At 41.0% G+C, this 20,802-nt stretch overlaps 1 protein-coding gene across 1 annotated transcript in view; it reads left to right on the forward strand.

The window, feature by feature from the left end:
- Positions 1-20,802, forward strand: part of uap1l1 (UDP-N-acetylglucosamine pyrophosphorylase 1, like 1) — an 80,326-nt gene that overhangs the window by 58,359 nt on the left and 1,165 nt on the right. Inside the window, exons 3-6 of the mRNA XM_037692483.1 lie at positions 1,972-2,147; positions 2,312-2,484; positions 2,557-2,750; positions 16,375-16,515. Coding sequence (XP_037548411.1) covers positions 1,972-2,147; positions 2,312-2,484; positions 2,557-2,750; positions 16,375-16,515 — 684 coding nt within the window. The remainder of the gene's footprint in view (positions 1-1,971; positions 2,148-2,311; positions 2,485-2,556; positions 2,751-16,374; positions 16,516-20,802) is intronic.

Consider the following 20,802-nt stretch of genomic DNA (forward strand, 5'->3'; position numbering starts at 1 on the left):
TCACTCAGCCCTCTGTGAGTAGTAAACAGCCATCAGTGTGCTAATGATCCATTGTTAGGCTGATGGTCCTTCTTGAGCATGTGATCAGCTGGTTTTGGTTGTCAGCAGCAAAACTGGTTGATCCACTCTGAGAAGGTGCTATTTAAGAGACTGAGCTGAATACAGCACCTCAGACTGAGGAAGTCTCTCGGATGAGAGACGAAACGTTTCTACATTTTTTTGTTGATTTGCTTTGGTTTTTTTTTTTTTTGAATGTCCAGAGGACCAGATTTAACTTTTTTAGATAAGTGGAGGAAACCTCACAAATAATGTAAATGCCAATCCACCAGATGTGACGAATACTAATGGAAATGACAATCTATTGGAAATGACAAATACAAATGGAGAAGATAACCTACAGAGTGCAACAAATGCAGAATTGCAACAGAACACTGAATCAGACAACCTACTTACCTGTGAAAACCCTGTGGGAGAAACTAAGAGTGAAACTGTTCCAGCTCAAGACCCACCAGATTTTGCCCGAAGGCCAGAAAGGTCACGACGACCACCTGACTGTTTTCATTATTTTCAGTTGGGTAATCCCTTAATCTCCTTTGCCCAGAATTTTATTGACCGTTTTAACAAAGCACTTGACGCATTTGGGGACAATGACTTTCTTACTCACCAACCAGAGCATGAAGGGACTGTGTGTTTTACATCATTCTACTGACAGACATAAGAATAAAAATGCTAACCGAGCTAATGCTAACACTAACCACAGGTGCTAATGCTAAAGGCATGCATCATTTTACAAGGTTGGAATGAACTCTACAATGACAAAGAATATGCTTTTTGTATTCTAAATCATATTGGTTCATTAAAAATGCATGCAGTTCATAGTAAGCCATGTTAAAGCTACTATAAGTTGATTTTGGTTAAAATAATATATGTTGAAGTGTTATGAATTCATTAATCAACATTTTAAAAGCAAAAGAAAGGTAAAATGTTTAATATGCCTGATATGTTATGCAGTCTAACATTGATTTTGATTAACTCACAAGTTATGCACGACATATTTAAGTTGTCAATGTATTTTGTTGGTTTATCACTAAAAATACTTAACTGTTAACTACTGTTTATTGCATTTCATGGTAATTCACCATAAACTTAAGCTGATTAGGATAAAAACGAAAAGGAGAAATATGTGAATGATTTGTATTCTTGAGAAAGGACATGGAATCTCATAATTGAACAGGAACAGAATGATTTACTTTCTGCACTTTATGCAGACTGGTTTTATAGTGACTCTGGATTCTTTGATCGTGATGTCGAGCCGAGCCCATGCAAACTGTGGACAGGTGTAAACGGTGCGGCCAGCCGGGACATCCTTTCACAGAAGAACCTTCACAATCCGGAAAATCCATCTTGGGTTACAGATAAGATCCATACACAACACTAGCTGGGCAGCAACGTTGCTAAAGAACTGAACTTTATTTCATTTTTTTTATTAAGGGGGAAAGAGCTCTATTTGATTTTTGCTTGTATTTTATTTTTTCAACATTTGTAAACAGTTTTTTTTCTAAATGCTTATGTTGGGAAGCAATAAAATAATCAGTTCAGTATTCAGTTAGTGTGACATTATTACTCTTGGCAGAACCTAGTAGATGTTTAGTGCCTGTTCCCTACTGATCCACTTCAAGTGCGCTACATATATACACTCCTTGGTTATGTTATAAACACACCTGGGATAAAATATGCAAACATCTGGGTTAAAGACAACACACCTGGATTTGATGGAGGTTTATAATAAAATTAGGAGTAAAACTGTTCATCCATCAGGTAACCAGGTGGGTTCGGGTCAGGTCCTCAGTTAATTAGTTTTTGCCGCCATGTTTATATGAAATGTGAAAGTAGACTGTCATGATTCATACGGACAGTTTTGGTGAAATGTAACATCTCCTGTCCACGCCCACTGTGTGGTCACCTCTTCAGGTACATCATGACCAGTGAGTTCACTCTGACTCCAACACAGACGTTCTTCAAAGAGAACAATTTCTTCAACCTGGAACCATCAGACATCATCATGTTCGAGCAGAGGATGATCCCAACTGTGACCTTTGATGGCAAAGTCATCCTGGAGAGCAAAGGAAAGATCGCCATGGCTCCAGGTGGGTTTTGGTCAGGCAAACTGGTTTGTTCTAGTCTGGTAAACAGGTGGGTTCAGGTCAGCTAAACTGATGGGTTCTGGTCAGGTATACTGGTGGGTTTATGTTAGGTAACAAGGTGGGTTTAGATTGTGATTGCACCGTTTCTGTCATAACCTCTGTCCCAGATGGAAACGGTGGTCTTTACCAGGCGTTAGTGGATCATAAAGTTCTGGAGGATATGGAGCAGAGAGGAGTGGAGTATGTGCACGTGTACTGTGTGGACAACATCCTGGTGAAGATGGCCGACCCCGTTTTCATTGGGTTCTGTGTGAGCCGAGGGGCCGACTGTGGGGCCAAGGTGCGAGACCAGCCTCCCTGACCCCATCAGGTATACACGAACTGAACTCATCTGACCCGTTTCAATTCTCAGGTGGTGGAAAAGGTCCATCCTGCGGAGCCGGTGGGCGTGGTCTGCAGGGTCCGAGGCCTGCCCCAGGTGGTGGAGTACAGCGAGGTCCGACCCGAGACTGCCCAGCTCCGAGGTCCTGAAGGAGAACTGGTCTACAGAGCCGGAAACATCTGCAACCACTTCTTCAGCCGAACCTTCCTGCAGGACGTGGCAGAGTGAGATGCAGATCAGAGGCTAACAAAACTAACCAGAGAAATGACAGTTGAAATCTGGCAGAGAAGCTAAAACTGAGTGGCTTAAGTGAAAACTAGCAGAACAGAGGCTAAAATGAGCCGAACACAATCTAAATGCTTAAAGCAACAGAACAGTTTAAAAATAACAGGAACAAAATAGTAGCTAAATTAAGCAAAAAAAGATCATTAGGTTACTTAACGTAACCCCAGCTCTTTGATAACAGAGTGAGGTGTTTCACTATGGGAAATGCTCCATCATGACCATCTATGGAAGCTCCAATGACATTACGTCTGTCAAAGACAGACCGGTTGAGCTATGCTCAGGGCTCCGCCCCCAACATGACACCACAGTCAATCGACCATCTACTACTCATTCTAGGATTATTTCTTTCCGTGACCTTGCAAGGAGGGAAATGTTGGTGAAACACCTCACTCTGTTGTCAAAAGAACCGGGGTTACGTTAGGTAACCTGACGTTCTTTTTCTAACTTCGTTCAGTGTTTCACTATGGGAGATATAGCCCACTCCTTTATTTCAAGAAAGCCCCAAAGCTAACCTCTATCCTGAACCCGGACTAAAGGCTCCCACATACTCGGGCGGACCTCAGTCCGCGGACATCTGCACGTAACGGATTAGACTCGGAAGCGGACGCCTGCAAGGCATGTTTTAAGGATTCAAGGTTCGTTATTTGTCATACACACCACATGTGGAACGAAATTGTGTACACAGGGTCCCAGTTACATCCAACAGATGTATTAAAATGTAAAAGACAAACAGTAATAAGATCTAAGATATGATCTAAGAAAAACGTTAACTAAAAATGCACTAAGCACTACTAGTATATTAAAAAAAAAACACCAAACAACAGCACAAACATGAGTCTGTGTGAGCAGATGAGCACGAATGAACACAGCAGTATAAAACAAATCAGCAGCATGATGTGATTTTTCACAGTGATTATCCTGGATAGAGATTCATGAGTCTAACAGCCTCAGGGTAGAAGCTGTTCCTCAGTCTAGTGGTTCTACACTTAATGCTCCTCAACCTCCTGCCTGAGGGGAGCGGGGCAAAAAGTTTGTGTGCTGGTCCCTGCAAAGATCAATTTTTACAACCGCTGATAGAGCTTCGGCTCTCAATGTAGTTGAGTTTAGCTCCACTTCCAGATAACAATCATCTGGGTTGGACGAACAGAAGTTTTTCCCAGTTTATAGAAAAACCCCAGGTTTAGCAGGTGTAACATTAGCGTTTTGTCAGACAGCTTTCTAACTGGACCAAGATAATAAGAGCAGATCGTCCAGATAAAAAGATTTCTCATTCCTGCCATGTGTAACGACTGCAGAGCCGTCTCCACACATTTTGAGAACGTGCATGGGGTGTTTCTGAATGATGGAAATGTGAAATTATGTGCTCTTTGGATCTATGGAGGTGAAAACCAGTCGTTGTGGTGAAGTTCTCCAGCAGCTGTTTGTCAGCATGTGGAATTGTCTCCCCATGATCGAATTGCTGAACATGAACAGGTTGAGAATGGGTCTCATCCCGCCGGTTTTTCTCAGAACCAGGAAGTAGTGGGAGGAAAAAAAAAACAGTATTTTCCTCTCTGTTGGGAACTCAGGAAATCACGTTTTTCGTCAGAAATTCCTGAACTTCTGACTGGAGAGACGAGCTCTGTTCTGGAGAAGTCAGAACCGTCTCTATAATCCCTCTGAACGATGGGGGTTGAGCTGCGAACTGCAGCGTGTAACCCCTTCTGATCAAATGGTCCGTCCATCTGTCCAGGGAACACACACGCTGCCACTCTGAGTAACGCTTGGAGAGCGGGCACACATTTTGTGTTGCGTCATGTTTCTCATGAACGTCAGACAGACTAAAAACCCTTACTGCCATCACTCGCTCCGGAGATTCTCCGGGGAAACCAATGGGGGCTCCGACAGAAAAAGAGCTGAATGTGTGCCTCTGTGCTGAGCCCAGGCTGCGGTCTCACATAGAGCTGAGGTGAGCTGGTGTGCACCGAGAGGAGGATTGAGCACTTTCTGAGTGCGACGCCGTTTCGGTGGAGGCTGCAGATGTCGTGGAGAAAACACATTTACTCTTGCTGCGCTGTGAGTGGGCAGAAAACCGCAGAAATTAAAAACGGGCTCTGGCTTGTGATATTTACTGAACTGCGGTGTCATTTAAAACACTGTTTAGAGGTTACTGGCTCGTTCTGTGTGGGGAATGTGTGAAGAGAGGCAGCTGAGAGATCAGCTGATCTGACAGTCTCAGATGAAAACTTTACTTTCAGAGGTGTTTCAGTTTTATATCAAAAACATACAAACCGGATTCCAAAAAAGTTGGGACACTAAACAAATTGTGAATAAAAACTGAATGCAATGATGTGGAGGTGCCAACATCTAATATTTTATTCAGAATAGAACACAAATCACAGATCAAAAGTTTAAACTGAGAGAATGTATCATTTTAAGGGAAAAATCTGTAGTTTCCAAATTTCATGGCGTCAACAAATCCCAAAAAAGTTGGGACAAGTCCATTTTTACCACTGTGTGGCATCCCCCCTTCTTCTTCCAACACTCAACAGACGTCTGGGGACAGAGGAGACCAGTTTCTCCAGTTTAGAAATAGGAATGCTCTCCCATTCATGTCTAATACAGGCCTCTAACTGTTCAATCGTCTTGGGCCTTCTTTGTGGCACCTTCCTCTTTATGATGCACCAAATGTTCTCTATAGGTGAAAGATCTGGACTGCAGGCTGGACATTTCAGTACCCAGATCCTTCTCCTACGTAGCCATGATGTTGTGATTGCTGCAGAATGTGGTCTGGCATTATCGTGTTGAAAAATGCAGGGTCTTCCCTGAAAGAGATGACGTCTAGATGGGAGCATATGTTGTTCTAGAACCTGAACATAGTTCTCTGCATTAATGGTGCCTTTCCAGACATGCAAGCTGCCCATGCCACAAGCGCTCATCCAACCCCACACCATCAGTGATGCAGGCTTCTGAACGGAGCGTTGATAACAACTTGGGCTATCCTTGTCCTCTCTGGTCCGGATGACATGGCGTCCCAGTGTTCCATAAAGAACTTCAAATGGTGACTCACCTGACCACAGAACAGTCTTCCATTTTGCCACACTCCATTTTAAATGACCCCTGGCCCAGTGCAAACGTCTGAGCTTGTGGAGCTTGCTTAGAAATGGCTTCCTCTTTGCACTGTAGAGTTTCAGCTGGCAACGGCGGATGGCACGGTGGATTGTGTTCACTGACAATGCTTTCTGGAAGTATTCCTGAGCCCATTCTGTTATTTCCTTGACAGTGGCATTCCTGTTTGAGGTGCAGTGACGTTTAAGGGCCCGGAGATCACGAGCATCCAGTAGAGTTTTACGGCCTTGACCCTTACGCACAGCGATTGTTCCAGATTCTCTGAATCTTTTGATGATGTTATGCACAGTTGATGATGATAACTTAAAAGTCTTTGCTATTTTACGCTGGGTAACACCATTCTGGTATTGCTGCACTATCTTTCTGCACAACAATGGTGGAATTGGTGATCCTCTTACCATCTTGGCTTCTGAGAGACACTGACACTCTGAGAAGGTCTTTTTATACCCAATCATGTTGTCAATTGACCTAATTAGTGTTAATTGGTCTTCCAGCTGTTCATTATACGCCCAATCTCCTTTTTCCAGTCACTTATTGCTACTTGTCCCAACTTTTTTGGGATTTGTTGACACTGTGAAATTTTGAATCAACATATTTTTCCTTTAAAATGTTACATTTACTCAGATTAAACTTTTGATCTGTCATCTATGTTATATTACGAATAAAATATTGACATTTGCCATCTCCACATCATATCATTCAGTTTTTATTCACAATTTGTTTAGTGTCCCAACTTTTTTGGAATCCGGTTTGTACATCATCAAAAAACACATACCTTCCCCTCAAGGATCTATTACCTGGTGGAGGGAGCCGGCGTAGGAGCAGGGCGTGAAGTCGCTGCCGCAGCTGTGGAGCACCTCTAGTGCTGTTGCTGGCCAAGGCGGTCCCTCCAGCGGCCGGAGGGGCAGATGGACTGTGACGTCACCAGATGGTGTACAGTCTCTGAGACCTCCTTGGACCGCTGCGATTTCTCAAGGATTGTCCTGAAGTTGGCCCCGAACAACGCCTCTAGGGTAATGGGGCCCTCCAGCAGGTCTTTCTGCAGCCTCTCTGACAAGGATGGTGAGAGGCGGAGCCAAGTGGTCCTCTGGATCATGGTCATCCAGGCAGCGATGCGGGACAGGCAGATCGCAGAGGTGGCACATGTTTAAGATGACATCAGCAGCTTTACAGAGAGAGCTCTTGTCTCCTTCAGTAGGTCTGCTTCCTCCAGCCTCTTAGAGATGCTGTAGGCCAGCAGGGCGACGTTGTTTGCTGCGGCCGTCTGGAATGAGCACTGGTGAGCTCGGTTGGAGACCTTGTCACCATCTGTTCATGTTCCCTGGAGGGACAGGTTGCTGGTCCATCCTGGAGGCTTTTGCCCTAAGTGTCAAAAGGGGGGCGGGGGGGACTGTGTACAACTGGAATTGGGATGCTGAATCTATTAAATATTTGGGTGTATCAGTACCTCGGGACTTCTCGAGACTGTTTGATTTAAACTATGGGCCTTTAACAATAAAGTCCATGCTCAATAATCCAGGTATACAATCCAACATTTTTCAGTCAGGTCATCTGGGCATACCAAAGAAACCGTCTTATCACAAGCAGAACTGGTTTGTTCCACTTTGGAGTAAGCTGTTGGAGGAAGAATCAGTTTTGTTGTGTTTCCTTGACTGATGAAGCCTTCTGGATCGAAGGTGAAACGTTTCAGCACAAAAAAAGAAACTGTCCAGATGACCTGACTGAAAAATGTTGGATTTGGCCCTTTAAATTCAAAAATAAGTCTAATATAAATAGATGGAATGTTTTTCCCTTTTTAAGTTTAAAATCCCGGATAGAATCCATCAGGATGAATATACTTCTCTGGATGCTGTACTTATTTCAGTGTTTACCAGTCAGAATCCCACCTCAACAGTTTTTAGAATGGGACAGATTAATAGCAAGGTATTTGTGTCAGGAGAAAAGACCAGAATTAAATTTAAGATGCTGCAATAAAACATAAAAAAGGGTGGCATGGGCCTTCCCTGTTTACAGCATCACTACCACACAGCCCAACTTTTTTTTAATTAAACGTATACAAACAACATCAACAAAGGTACCATAATATATACATTGTGTTCACACTACGTCTTTACAAAGTTATAACTAGCAAACAAATCTATCCAAATAAGAAGAATACAAAATAAAATGAGTAAAACTGTACAAACAAAAACCCAAAATGAATCAAAAAACTAAAGAGGCATATTGTATTTACAACATAAAAGTCCAGATCGTACATTACACATGAAATGTTTTCAAGAAGCATTTTTTAACTTCACCAAACACAAAGACTTAAAACAAATGTAACTCATTCTTCCACTGTATAAAGTTAGGGATGGTTTTAATGAAGCAACATTTGTGTTTGTAATGTTTGGCTAACAGCAGAACATTATTTATACCGTAGTCAATGTTGGGATCATTAATAAAAACACCAAGTGTTGTCTCTTAGATGGTTAAATCTGTTAAATGTGTCCCATGAACGCAGATAAACTGGTGAAGATCTTGTCAAAAGGATTGTATGATGTCACATGTGAAAAACAGATGATCCAAATCCTCAGGTACGCTCTCACAGAAAACACATGTATCTACATCCATTTTAAACGTGTCTCTCAGAAAGTCATTGGTTGGATACATTTTGTTTATAATTTTGAATTGCATTTCTTTGATTTTGGATGAGAGAGGAAAAGATAAATATTTAGATCTAATCTTTTTAATTTGTTCCTTATTGAAATCTCTGAGGATTTATTGCCTTTTAAGTGCTCCAGAAGCACAGTACTGGGATAAACAGCTTATTATAAACTTATTACATTTGATGTCACAAAAATCTACATCTTCAATATACAGTGTCCGTAAAAGAGGGGAAACCTTGGAATATATTAAATCCTGCCTAACCGTGGATTGAAGCTGACGAGGAAAGGCTTTGAGGATTGGATTATATTTTGCCTGGGTACAACATATTTGAAATTTATCACAAAACGCAGAATGTTGCAACATGTTTCCACTGGCGTCCATAAAGTGAGCAACAGCCCACACACCTTTACAAAACCACTCAATAAAAATGGATTTTCTTTTAATCTGTGAGGAAAACAAGTATTTGAACACGTTGCAACTTTGCAAGTTCTCCCACTTACAAATCATGGTCTGGTTTGAAATGTTCATCTTAGCTGCATGTCCACTGTGAGAGACATGATCTAAAAAAAGAAACAACAATGTATGATTGTTTAATAATTTATTTGTGTGTTACTGTTGCAAATAAGTATTTGAACACCTGTGAACATCAATGTTAATATTTGGTACATTATCTTTGTTTGCAGTGACAGAGGTCAAAGGTTTCCTGTAGTTCTTCACCAGGTTCACTGCAGCAGAGATGTTGGACCATTCCTCCACACAGATCTTCTCTAGATCACCAGGTTTCTGGGCTGTCACTGAGAAACAGAGTTTGAGCTCCCTCCAAAGATTTTCTACAGGGTTCAGGTCTGGAGACTGGCTGGTCCACTCCAGAACCTTGATATGCTTCTTACAGAGCCACTCCTTGGTTCTCCTGGCTGTGTGCTTTGGGTCATTGTCTTGTTGGAAGACCCAGCCATGACTCATCTTCAATGATCTAACTGAGGTGAGTGAAATTAAGACCAAAAAGTTCTATTTTGGTCTCATGTGACCACAGAACTTTCTCCCATGACTCCTCTGGATCATCCAAATGGTCATGGTCAAACTTCAGACGGGCCTGGACGTGTGCTGATTTAACCAGGGGAACCTTCGTGCCATGCATGATTTTAAACTATGACGTCTTAGTTTATTACCCACAGTAACCATGGAAACAGTGGTGCCAGCTCTCTTCAGGTCATTAACCAGCTCCTCCCGTGTAGTTCTGGGCTGATTCCTCACCTTTCTTAGGATCATCGATGCGCCACGAGGTGAGATCTTGCATGGAGCCCCAGTCCGAGGGAGATTGACAGTCATGTTTAGCTTCTTCCATTTTCTAATAGTTGCTCCAACAGTTGATCTTTTTTCACCAAGCTGCTTGGCAGTTGGCTCGTAGATCTTTCCAGCCTTGTGGAGGTCTACAAGTTAGTCTCTGGTGTCTTTGGACAGCTCTTTGGTCTTAGCCATGTTAGTAGTTGGAGTCTTACTGATTGTGGATGGACAGGTGTCTTTATGCAGCTACCGACCTCAAACAGGTGCTTCTAATTTAGAATAATAAGTGGAGTGGAGGTGGACGTTATAGAGGAGGACTATCAGGTCTTTGAGGACCAGAACTGTTGCTGATTGGCAGGTGTTCAAATACTTATTTTCAGCAGTAACACACAAATAAATTATTTAAAAATCATACATTGTGATTTCTTTTTATTTAGATCATGTCTCTCACAGTGGACATGCACCTAAGATGAACATTTCAAACCCCTCTATGATTTGTAAGTGGGAGAACTTGCAAAGTGGCAGCGTGTTCAAATACTGATTGTCCTCATCTGTTGTTCCAAACTGGTGTGTTGTGCTTCAAAGTTGTGTTTGAAGATGAGCTTCCCATACAAAAGAGCCTGTTGATGGAAATCTGATGGTTTTACTGGTAATCTTCTAAGATCAAAATCACACTTTAAGAGGAAATCAAGTCCACCTAAGATTTTGAAGACCAAATTAGAAATAACAAACCAAATAGTGTTGATTTTATAAACAGAGTTTCAGCCACTTTATTTTTAACATCCCATTCAAAGCATCAAAATCTTTGGCGTTGCCTCCTCCATCCTCAGATGACTTAATCAAATCCTGTTTAGGAATATAATGACATTTATTTCTCCAGATAAAGTTGAAATTTAGAGTATTAACATTCCTAATTGTTTTGATTGATAAAGGTAAGGAGTAGGCCGGATCAATTAGTCTAGAATAACTGTCCATTTCCGTTAATAATATTCTACCAAAACCCAGAGATCTCTTTGTAGCAACAATTTAAAATGAACTTACATTTGTTTATTAAGCGTATGAGAGAGTAGTCTATCTCGAGTCACATCTACGCCTGAATATTTCACATCTCTACTCACTTTAAGGTTATACATGTTGATTGACTAGATCCATCTTTCTGAGCAAATAGTTCACACTTACTGAGATTTAGTTGTAGTCCAGAGTCCTTAGAGAAGTCATTAATAATATGTAATGCTGAAGGAATTTGGGTTTCATTTTTCAGAAACAGTCGTATCATCAGCCTAATGATTAACTGCTTGCCCCATATCTCAAAGCCAGCTAGGCCACTATTGTTAATTAAGACTGCAACACCTGTGCATAAACAACAAGGGTGAGCTGCCACATCCCTGTCCAATACCTCTTTCAATATTAATCTCTTACATGTCCCATGTCCTAAAGGAACACAACTCTTTATGTCATAATAGAGTATTTTAATAATGTTGTTAAATTTTCCTCCAAATCTAAAACTCTGCATTGTACTGAGAATAAAAGGTGTTCAACCGAGTCGAAAGCCTTGTAAAGATAAAGAGTCTTAATCCCTGTTCATCAATAAAGGCAGTATAATCTAATAAATCTAGAACTAGTCTAATGTTATTATGAATGAGTCTTCCTATTATAAAAAGCCAGACTGTGTCTCACTAATTACGTCTGATATTCCTTTTTTGAGTCTTAGTGCCACAGATCCTGAAAATATCTTGTAACCCGTCTTTAATAAAGTGATAGGTCTTAAATTGTCCACCTGTCTTTTGTCTTTCCTGTTTTTGGGATTAGTGTGATCACTCCCTGTTTCATGGTTGTCATCAGTTCTTTTCTCTCAGTACTTTCTTTAAGCACTTCAAACCAAAGCACTCCTACCTCCTCCCAAAAGTATTTATAAAAATTATCAGTAACCCGGAAGATTTATTTCAGGCCATTCTCTTAACCGCTGCATCAAGTTCATCGATTTTAAGTTCAGCATCACAGAGTTCTTTGTAAGTTTTGTTGATTTGCGGGACCGAAAGTTTAATAGAAGTAAATAAAGAGTTACAGTCCTTGTCTGAGAAATGACATGTGTATATTTTGGAACAGAACATGTATACTTCTTTCTTAATTGATTGGGAATCTTTACACTCTTTATCATCTAAAGAGACTTGAGACGTGATTTTTCTGCTGACGACTTTTTTCCAAATTAAAAACACGTGAAGAATTTATTTTTCACCTGCTTCAATCCACTTTGCCCGGGATCTAGTGTAAGCCCCCTGTGCTCTGTTTAGATACACGTGATCCAGTTTGCATTGTAACTCCAAAGGTTTACTTTATCTTGAGGTGTTAAGTCAATTTAGCTACAACAGACATGTAATTCTTTAATTAAATTACTCTCATACTCATTTCTTTGTTTAGTCAACATTTTACTAAATTTAATGCTCATTTCTCTAATTCTGAGTTTAATAAATTCCCACTTGTTAATGTGGCCTATGATTGAATCATCCTCTTTTGTTTCATTTATTAGGTTTATTTTATTTTTTACTTTGATGCAGTACTCTTCATTTTCTAACAATTTAGCATTACATTTCCAAACCCTTTCTTGTATGTTGGTCTTCTGCGAGGCTCTAACGTTAATTCTATGAAGCAATGGTCTGATCATGGGCCTTTAGATATCAGCGTCAGTAGTGTGACTGGGAATATCATCACTTGACAACCAGTAGTCTAACCTGGATTTACATGTTCCATTTGGTTTATACCATGAGAAACTTTTAACATTTGGATTGAATTCTCTCCACATATCAAGTAAATTATTACTAGCCATAAAATCGTTTATAATTTTGTTATATTGAGGTGTCTCGGTTCTAGCAGGCCACCCAGCCACTCATTTGGTGTCAGATTCCAGTCTCCTCCCATCAGTAAATCATCTGTGAAATGTCGTCTTTTCAGTTCAGCAGTAACGTTGGACACGTGATTTAACATCAACAAGCTCTGGTTGTTTTTATTGTACCCATATGTACATTAATCAATATGAAAAGCACATCTTCCATTCTTACCACTGCTGTCAACCAGTGACCTTCTGGATCAGCCCGGAGTGTCAGGCTAAACAGGATCTTGTCGCCCCATTGATTTGACCTGATGAGTCACTTTCTGTGGAATGAGTCTATTGTAAAAGTAAACATTTAGTCTTTTGCCCCTTAAAACTAAAAACAAAGCTCTTCTTTTCACCAAGTCTTAAGCCCCTAACATTTAACGAACCAAATGAGATTTTAACACTAAACATGAAATGTAGTATAACTCAAATTACGAAATCTGAAATCTGTGATTAAACTATCAGTTGATAGTTTAATCACAGATTTCAGATTTTGCAGAGCCTTCATCAGAGCTACCACTTCTACATTTTCCACCTATAAAGTCATATCAGATCTAAACCACTTGTTGCTCCTTGTCGTTGATGCGATGACCTTCAATATATGCATGAGGCCCCTGAAGAAGGCCCGTTTTCCTGCCATTCTTGCCTGTTCAACGAGAGGCCATGAACGTCGTCTGTCTTCCAACTCCTCCTTCACTCTTCTTTGTGTAAACATGATAATGATCTGTCTGCTTTGATTTTCTTCTTTCTTTCCCAATCTGTGCACAACGTCCACAGCATCCTCCATTTTTGCACCGAGATCCGGGGCAGCTTTTGTAAAATGTTGATGACAGTCTCTGATGTTTTCATCCTTCTTCTCCTTAACCCCTCTCAACCGGAGACACCATCACATCTTGTAACGCTCTTGTTCCCTTAATTTTTCCTTTATCTCGTTATTTTCTTTCAATAAAAGTCCATTAGCTGCCTCCAGTTTCTCCACCTTTTGTTTGCATTCTTTTAGCTCCTCAGTATTGAGTTGCACAGCTTTAGCTATATTAGCTATCATAGCACTAGCTTGATGATTTTGCTCTCTAATATTCTCTAATTGTGTCTCCATTCTGGTTACTTTTGTCTGCAGACCCAATATCACATCAAAAATAGTGTTGTTGGATACTTGCGCCTCTGTGTCGTCGTCAGTTGGTTTGGTTTTCTTACCAGTCGGTTGTTTAATCGGAGTTGAGGGAGCCGAGTCATCATCATGGTCACGTTTAGTTAGCGTGGTCATTTGGGATTCAGTGCAGTCATGCTCTTTTGGCCTCTGCAGTTGTTGAGGCTTTAAAGGTAGAGATGTCCGGGATTTGATATTCTTGGATAGCTTCTGGGAATCCATCATTGAATTTCGGGTGGAAATAAGCAGAGTTAGTTAGCCAGAAAGTTGGTCTTATGTGGAGCTCTCAAAAACACAGCTTCTCAGTCCGCCATCTTGGTACCTCACCACGCAGCCCAACTGAGACCTTTAGTCTGTCTATGTTCGCCAACATGCTCTGCAGCATGGAAGGAAATAAGAAGGCACGTTGATTAAAGTAATCCCAATAAGAGCACTACTTAGAGAGCATAAATTACAGGAACAGCAGATCCCAGAAGACCATATAACATGTAGCTTTCTGAAGTCCTGGCAGGATGTAGTTAAAATTTGCAGATTAGAAGTTGAATCTAAAATTTTTAGGTTGTGTGCCTATGACTTGGATTTCGCACCAAATAGAACAGACAACAGATTTAAGTTATGGATCTCAAAAAGATTAACTACCTACTATTCATTTGTCCACAAAGGGACATTTCTGAGTTTTGAAACCTTACAGAAGGATCCTGGACTGGGAAAATAGGATTTTTTTTTCAGGTACCTACATGTGAAACATTATTTTAATGAAAATCTTAAAGGGACGTTGGAAAAAGGTGATTCAAAGTTCATGAAAGGATATCATTAATTAAGTCCAGATCAGACAACAAAATTGTCTCCAAACTGTATAATGCCATACAAATATCTAAACAAGAGAATATAGAATACATAAAGAAGAGATGGGAAAATGAAATTAAAGTAATGATCACACAGGAGAACTGGAAGAAAATACGTCAACTACAATGGGTCTCGACCGGATCAAACACATGGCGAGAATTGTGCTGGAAAAATATTGCAAGATTTTTTGTTGCACCCATTCGAGGGGGACACTTGTTGGAGACTTTGTGGGTCTAAGGGAGCCAACCACTTCCACATTTTCTGGGAGTGCCAGGTAATAAGACCCTACTGGGAAGAGATCCACAAACGTATTGAAAATGTATTTAATGTAAACATTCCATTGAACTGTGAAACGTTGTACTTGGGTAATTTAATGTTTGAAACATGGACCAACAAGGACAAAAAACTGTTGGCAGCCAGTAAAAAATCTGTCACGAGGAAATGGTTAAAGGCAGAACCACCCACAATTGATAAATGGATTCTCTTTGGCCTTAGGGTCCGACCCTTTGGTGGGTTAGGTGTTGTAACCATAATGATACGGGAACTAGTTCATCATGACCTGTCGCTTGAGCTAGTTGCGGGCGGGCTAACAGCTAGGCTAAAAGAAACACTTGTCGTAACACGTTAGCTGTAATGAAAAACCCTAAAGATACCAAGCTAATGCTACCTCTAAGGAAAGCTAGCTCGCCTTGACATGTTAGCTCGAGTTACACCTGTAACCACTCGATTATTTAAAAACTGAGCAGTGGGAACAACTCACCTTGACGCAGTCACTGCACCCAGATCTAACAAAGATGCTGCTTACGAAGCACCAACTTACGCAATACTGTTCAAGCTGACGCCAGGAACTGCATCATACTCCTTTATGGGATACCTAGGAACTGTTTAGCGGCTAACCTAGCTAGCCTGACTGCGCTGAGGGAGCTTGTTCTAGTTTCTCAAGGGAAGAAAGCGAGAATGAGTGGGAGGTGGTCGGTTGACTGTGGTGTCATGTTGGGGGCGGAGCCCTGAGCACAGCTCAACCGGTCTGTCTTTGACAGATGTAATGTCATTGGAGCTTCCATAGATGGTCACGCTGGAGCGTTTCCCATAGTGAATCACTGAACGAAGTTAGAAAAAGAACCCAAATAAAATTTTAAAAAGTATCTAAAATAACTAAACAGATGCCAACGGTAGAGCATAATCTTAGCTAAAAGTGGCTAGAAGAAACAAATAGAAGAGTAACTTAAAGGTAAAACTAGCTAAATGATGGCTATAAGTTAACAGTAGCATAAGAAAAAGAGTTGTTTGCTAAAGCAGATTTACAAGAGTCACAGACAGACAGACAGAGATACACACAGACAGAGAGACACATAGAAAGACAGACAGACAGAACAAGGAATAAACCCAATCTCCATCCATCCATTATCTTTACCCGCTTCATCCTTTTTGGGTCGCAGGGGTCACTGGTGCCCATATCCAGCAATCACTGTGCGAGAGGCGGGGTACACCCTGGACAGGTCGCAAGTCCATCACATGGCCACATAGACGACCTGACCCCAACCTAAACTTGTTACTGTTAATAAAAACATACTTTACTGACATTTAAACTTTTCTCAGCTCTCTGTCACTTTCATCCTGATTTCTGTGAAAACTTCAGATTTCTTTAACCTTTCAGGAAATTTAAGGACGACTTGAAGCAACACGCTGCCTTGAAGAAAGTTCCATACGTGGACTCGTGCGGAAATCAGCTGAAACCAGCTGAACCAAACGGCATCAAGATGGAGAAGTTTGTTTTTGATGTCTTTCCCTTCTCCAGGTAAGAAATATTCAACACCTCAGCTACTGAACAACTTGAACAACTGAACCTCGGTGTTACTTTACCAAGTCCATTCGTTTTATTGGCTGATAATAATGAGTTGGATCGTTTGATTGGCTGACACTAACGGGTCCGATTGTTTTATTGGCTCAAAATAATGAGTCGCATCATTTTATTGCTGATAATTGCCTCTAAGGAGGCCAGCAGACAAGTTGAGTCTTGGATTCGTTGCAGTCTCAAGATGGGAGACTGCAACGAATCCAAGATTCATCTTGTCTGCTGGATTCCTTAGATAGAGAACTTTACTAATTGGCTTTTATGTGAATGTTTCTGTAAAGTGCCCTGAGACAACTTTGTTGTGATTTGGCGCTATATAAATAAACTGAATTGAATTGAATAATGAGTCGAATCGTTTGATTGGCTGATAATAATAATGGTCCACCCTAAGGACAAAACACCCATACATAAACAGAGTGGTGTAGTGTATGCAGTCCAATGCAGCGAGGACTGTCCAGACCTCTACATTGGAGAAACTAAACAGCCTCTTCACAGACGCATGACTCAACACAGGAGAGCTACTTCCTCAGGACAAGATTCAGCTGTTCACCTCCACCTCACAGATAAGGGTCACTCTTTTGAGGACCAAAATGTGCACATTTTGGACCGAGAACACAGATGGTTTGAGAGGGGGGTGAAGGAAGCAATTTATGTAAAAAGAGAAAAGTCGTCTCTTAACAGAGGAGGAGGCCTCAGATTTCCACTTTCAAAATCATATAATGCAACTTTAAAACAAATTCCCAGCCGGTTTTCACACCTGATGGGAACAGAGGGGCCTCGTCTGTGAATTAGAGTAACAAGGACCTTAAGAAACCCCTACTGTTAAGGTGTTTAGGTGTGACTTGTCAGTCTACATTCAGGTCCTTCTAAAAAAATTAGCATATTGTGATAAAGGTCATTATTTTCCATAATGTAATGATAAAAATGAAACTTTCATATATTTCAGATTCATTGCACACCAACTGAAATATTTCAGGTCTTTAATTGTTTTAATACTGATGATTATGGCATACAGCTCATGAAAACCCAAAATGCCTGTCCCAAAAAATGAGCATATCATGAAAAGGTTCTCTAAACAAGCTATTAACCTAACCATCTGAATCAACGACGTAACTCTAAACACCTGCAAAAGATTCCTGAGGCTTTTAAAAACTCCCAGCCTTGTTCATTACTCAAAACCGCAATCATGGGTAAGACTGCCGACCTGACTGCTGTCCAGAAGGCCATCATTGACGCCCTCAAGCAAGAGGGTAAGACACAGAAAGAAATTGCTGAACAATAGGCTGTTCCCAGAGTGCTGTATCAAGGCACCTCAGTGGGAAGTCTGTGGGAAGGGAAAAGTGTGGCAGAAAACGCTGCACAACGAGAAGAGGTGACCGGACCCTGAGGAGGATTGTGGAGAAGGGTCGATTCCAGACCTTGGGGGATCTGCGGAAGCAGTGGACTGAGTCTGGAGTAGAAACATCCAGAGCCACCGTGCACAGGCGTGTGCAGGAAATGGGCTACAGGTGCCACATTCCCCAGGTCAAGCCACTTTTGAACCAGAAACAGCAGCAGAAGCGCCTGACCTGGGCTACAGAGAAGCAGCACTGGACTGTTGCTCAGTGGTCCAAAGTACTTTTTTCAGATGAAAGCAAATTTTGCATGTCATTCAGAAATCAAGGTGCCAGAGTCTGGAGGAAGACTGGGGAGAAGGAAATGCCAAAATGCCAGAAGTCCAGTGTGAAGCACCCACAGTCAGTGATGGTCTGGGGTGTCATGTCAGCTGCTGGTGTTGGTCCACTGTGTTTTATCAAGGGCAGGGTCAATGCAGCTAGCTATCAGGAGATTTTGGAGCACTTCATGCTTCCATCTGCTGAAAAGCTTTATGGAGATGAAGATTTAATTTTTCAGCACGACCTGGCACCTGCTCACAGTGCCAAAACCACTGGTAAATGGTTTACTGACCATGGTATTACTGTGCTCAACTGGCCTGCCAACTCTCCTGACCTGAACCCCATAGAGAACCTGTGGGATATTGTGAAGAGAAAGTTGAGAGACGCAAGACCCAACACTCTGGATGAGCTTAAGGCCGCTATCGAAGCATCCTGGGCCTCCATAACACCTCAGCAGTGCCACAGGCTGATTGCCTCCATGCCACGCCGCATTGAAGCAGTCATTCATGCAAAAGGATTCCCGACCAAGTATTGAGTGCATAACTGAACATGATTATTTGAAGGTTGGTGTTTTTTGTATTAAAAACACTTGTCTTTCATTGGTGGGATGAAATATGCTAATTTTTTGGACAGGCATTTTGGGTTTTCATGAGCTGTATGCCATAATCATCAGTATTAAAACAATTAAAGACCTGAAATATTTCAGTTGGTGTGCAATGAATCTGAAATATATGAAAGTTTCATTTTTATCATTGCATTATGGAAAATAATGACCTTTATCACAATATGCTAATTTTTTGAGAAGGACCTGTATGTATGTGTATCTTATCTCAGCCTTATAACCTGTATCTCTCACTCTCTGCTCTTTGAATTGAGAAAGCTCCTCGGATGAGGAGCGAAACGTCTTCTGTTACAAATAAAGTCCAGTTGTTTTTGTATTGAACGCTTTTTGAATTTAGCATGTCCTGGATGACTGAGAATCTTCACCAGTCGTGTCATTTGATTGGCTGATAATAACGAGTCAGGTCATTTGATTGGCTGATAATAACGAGTCGGATCGTTTGATTGGCTGATAATGAGTCGGATCGTTTGATTGGCTGATAATGAGTTGGATCGTTTGATTGGCTGATAATAACAAGTCAGGTCATTTGATTGGCTGATAATAACGAGTTGGATCGTTGGATTGGCTGATAATAACAAGTCAGGTCATTTGATTGGCTGATAATAACGAGTTGGATCATTTGATTGGCTGATAATAACAAGTCAGGTCATTTGATTGGCTGATAATAACGAGTTGGATCGTTTGATTGGCTGATAATAACAAGTCAGGTCATTTGATTGGCTGATAACGAGTCGGACCATTTGATTGGCTGATAATAACGAGTCAGATCGTTTGATTGGCTGATAATAACGAGTTGGATCATTTGATTGGCTGATAATAACGAGTCAGGTCATTTGATTGGCTGAGAATAACGAGTCGGACCATTTGATTGGCTGATAATAACGAGTTGGATCATTTGATTGGCTGATAATAACGAGTCAGGTCATTTGATTGGCTGATAATAACGAGTTAGATCGTTTGATCGGCTGATAATAACGAGTCGGACCATTTGATTGGCTGATAATAACGAGTCAGATCATTTGATTGGCTGATAATAACGAGTCGGACCATTTGATTGGCTGATAATAACGAGTCGGATCGTTTGATTGGCTGATAATAACGAGTCAGGTCATTTGATTGGCTGAGAATAACGAGTCGGACCATTTGATTGGCTGATAATAACGAGTTGGATCATTTGATTGGCTGATAATGACGAGTCAGGTCATTTGATTGGCTGATAATAACGAGTCGGATCGTTTGATTGGCTGATAATAACGAGTCGGATCGTTTGATTGGCTGATAATAACGAGTCAGGTCATTTGATTGGCTGAGAATAACGAGTCGGACCATTTGATTGACTGATAATAACGAGTTGGATCATTTGATTGGCTGATAATAACGAGTCAGGTCATTTGATTGGCTGATAACGAGTCGGACCATTTGATTGGCTGATAATAACGAGTCAGATCGTTTGATTGGCTGATAATAACGAGTTGGATCATTTGATTGGCTGATAATAACGAGTCGGACCATTTGATTGACTGATAATAACGAGTTGGATCATTTGATTTGCTGATAATAACGAGTTGGATCATTTGATTGGCTGATAATAACGAGTCAGGTCATTTGATTGGCTGATAATAACGAGTTAGATCGTTTGATCGGCTGATAATAACGAGTCGGATCGTTTGATTGGCTGATAATAACGAGTCAGGTCATTTGATTGGCTGAGAATAACGAGTCGGACCATTTGATTGACTGATAATAACGAGTCGGACCATTTGATTGGCTGATAATAACGAGTTGGATCATTTGATTGGCTGATAATAACGATTCGGATCGTTTGATTGGCTGATAATAACGAGTCAGGTCATTTGATTGGCTGATAATAACGAGTCGGATCGTTTGATTGGCTGATAATAACGATTCGGATCGTTTGATTGGCTGATAATAACGAGTCAGGTCATTTGATTG

The sequence above is a fragment of the Nematolebias whitei genome, chromosome 18 (genome assembly GCF_014905685.2).
Source record: "Nematolebias whitei isolate Nwh7 chromosome 18, NemWhi1, whole genome shotgun sequence".
Taxonomy (NCBI): domain Eukaryota; kingdom Metazoa; phylum Chordata; class Actinopteri; order Cyprinodontiformes; family Rivulidae; genus Nematolebias; species Nematolebias whitei.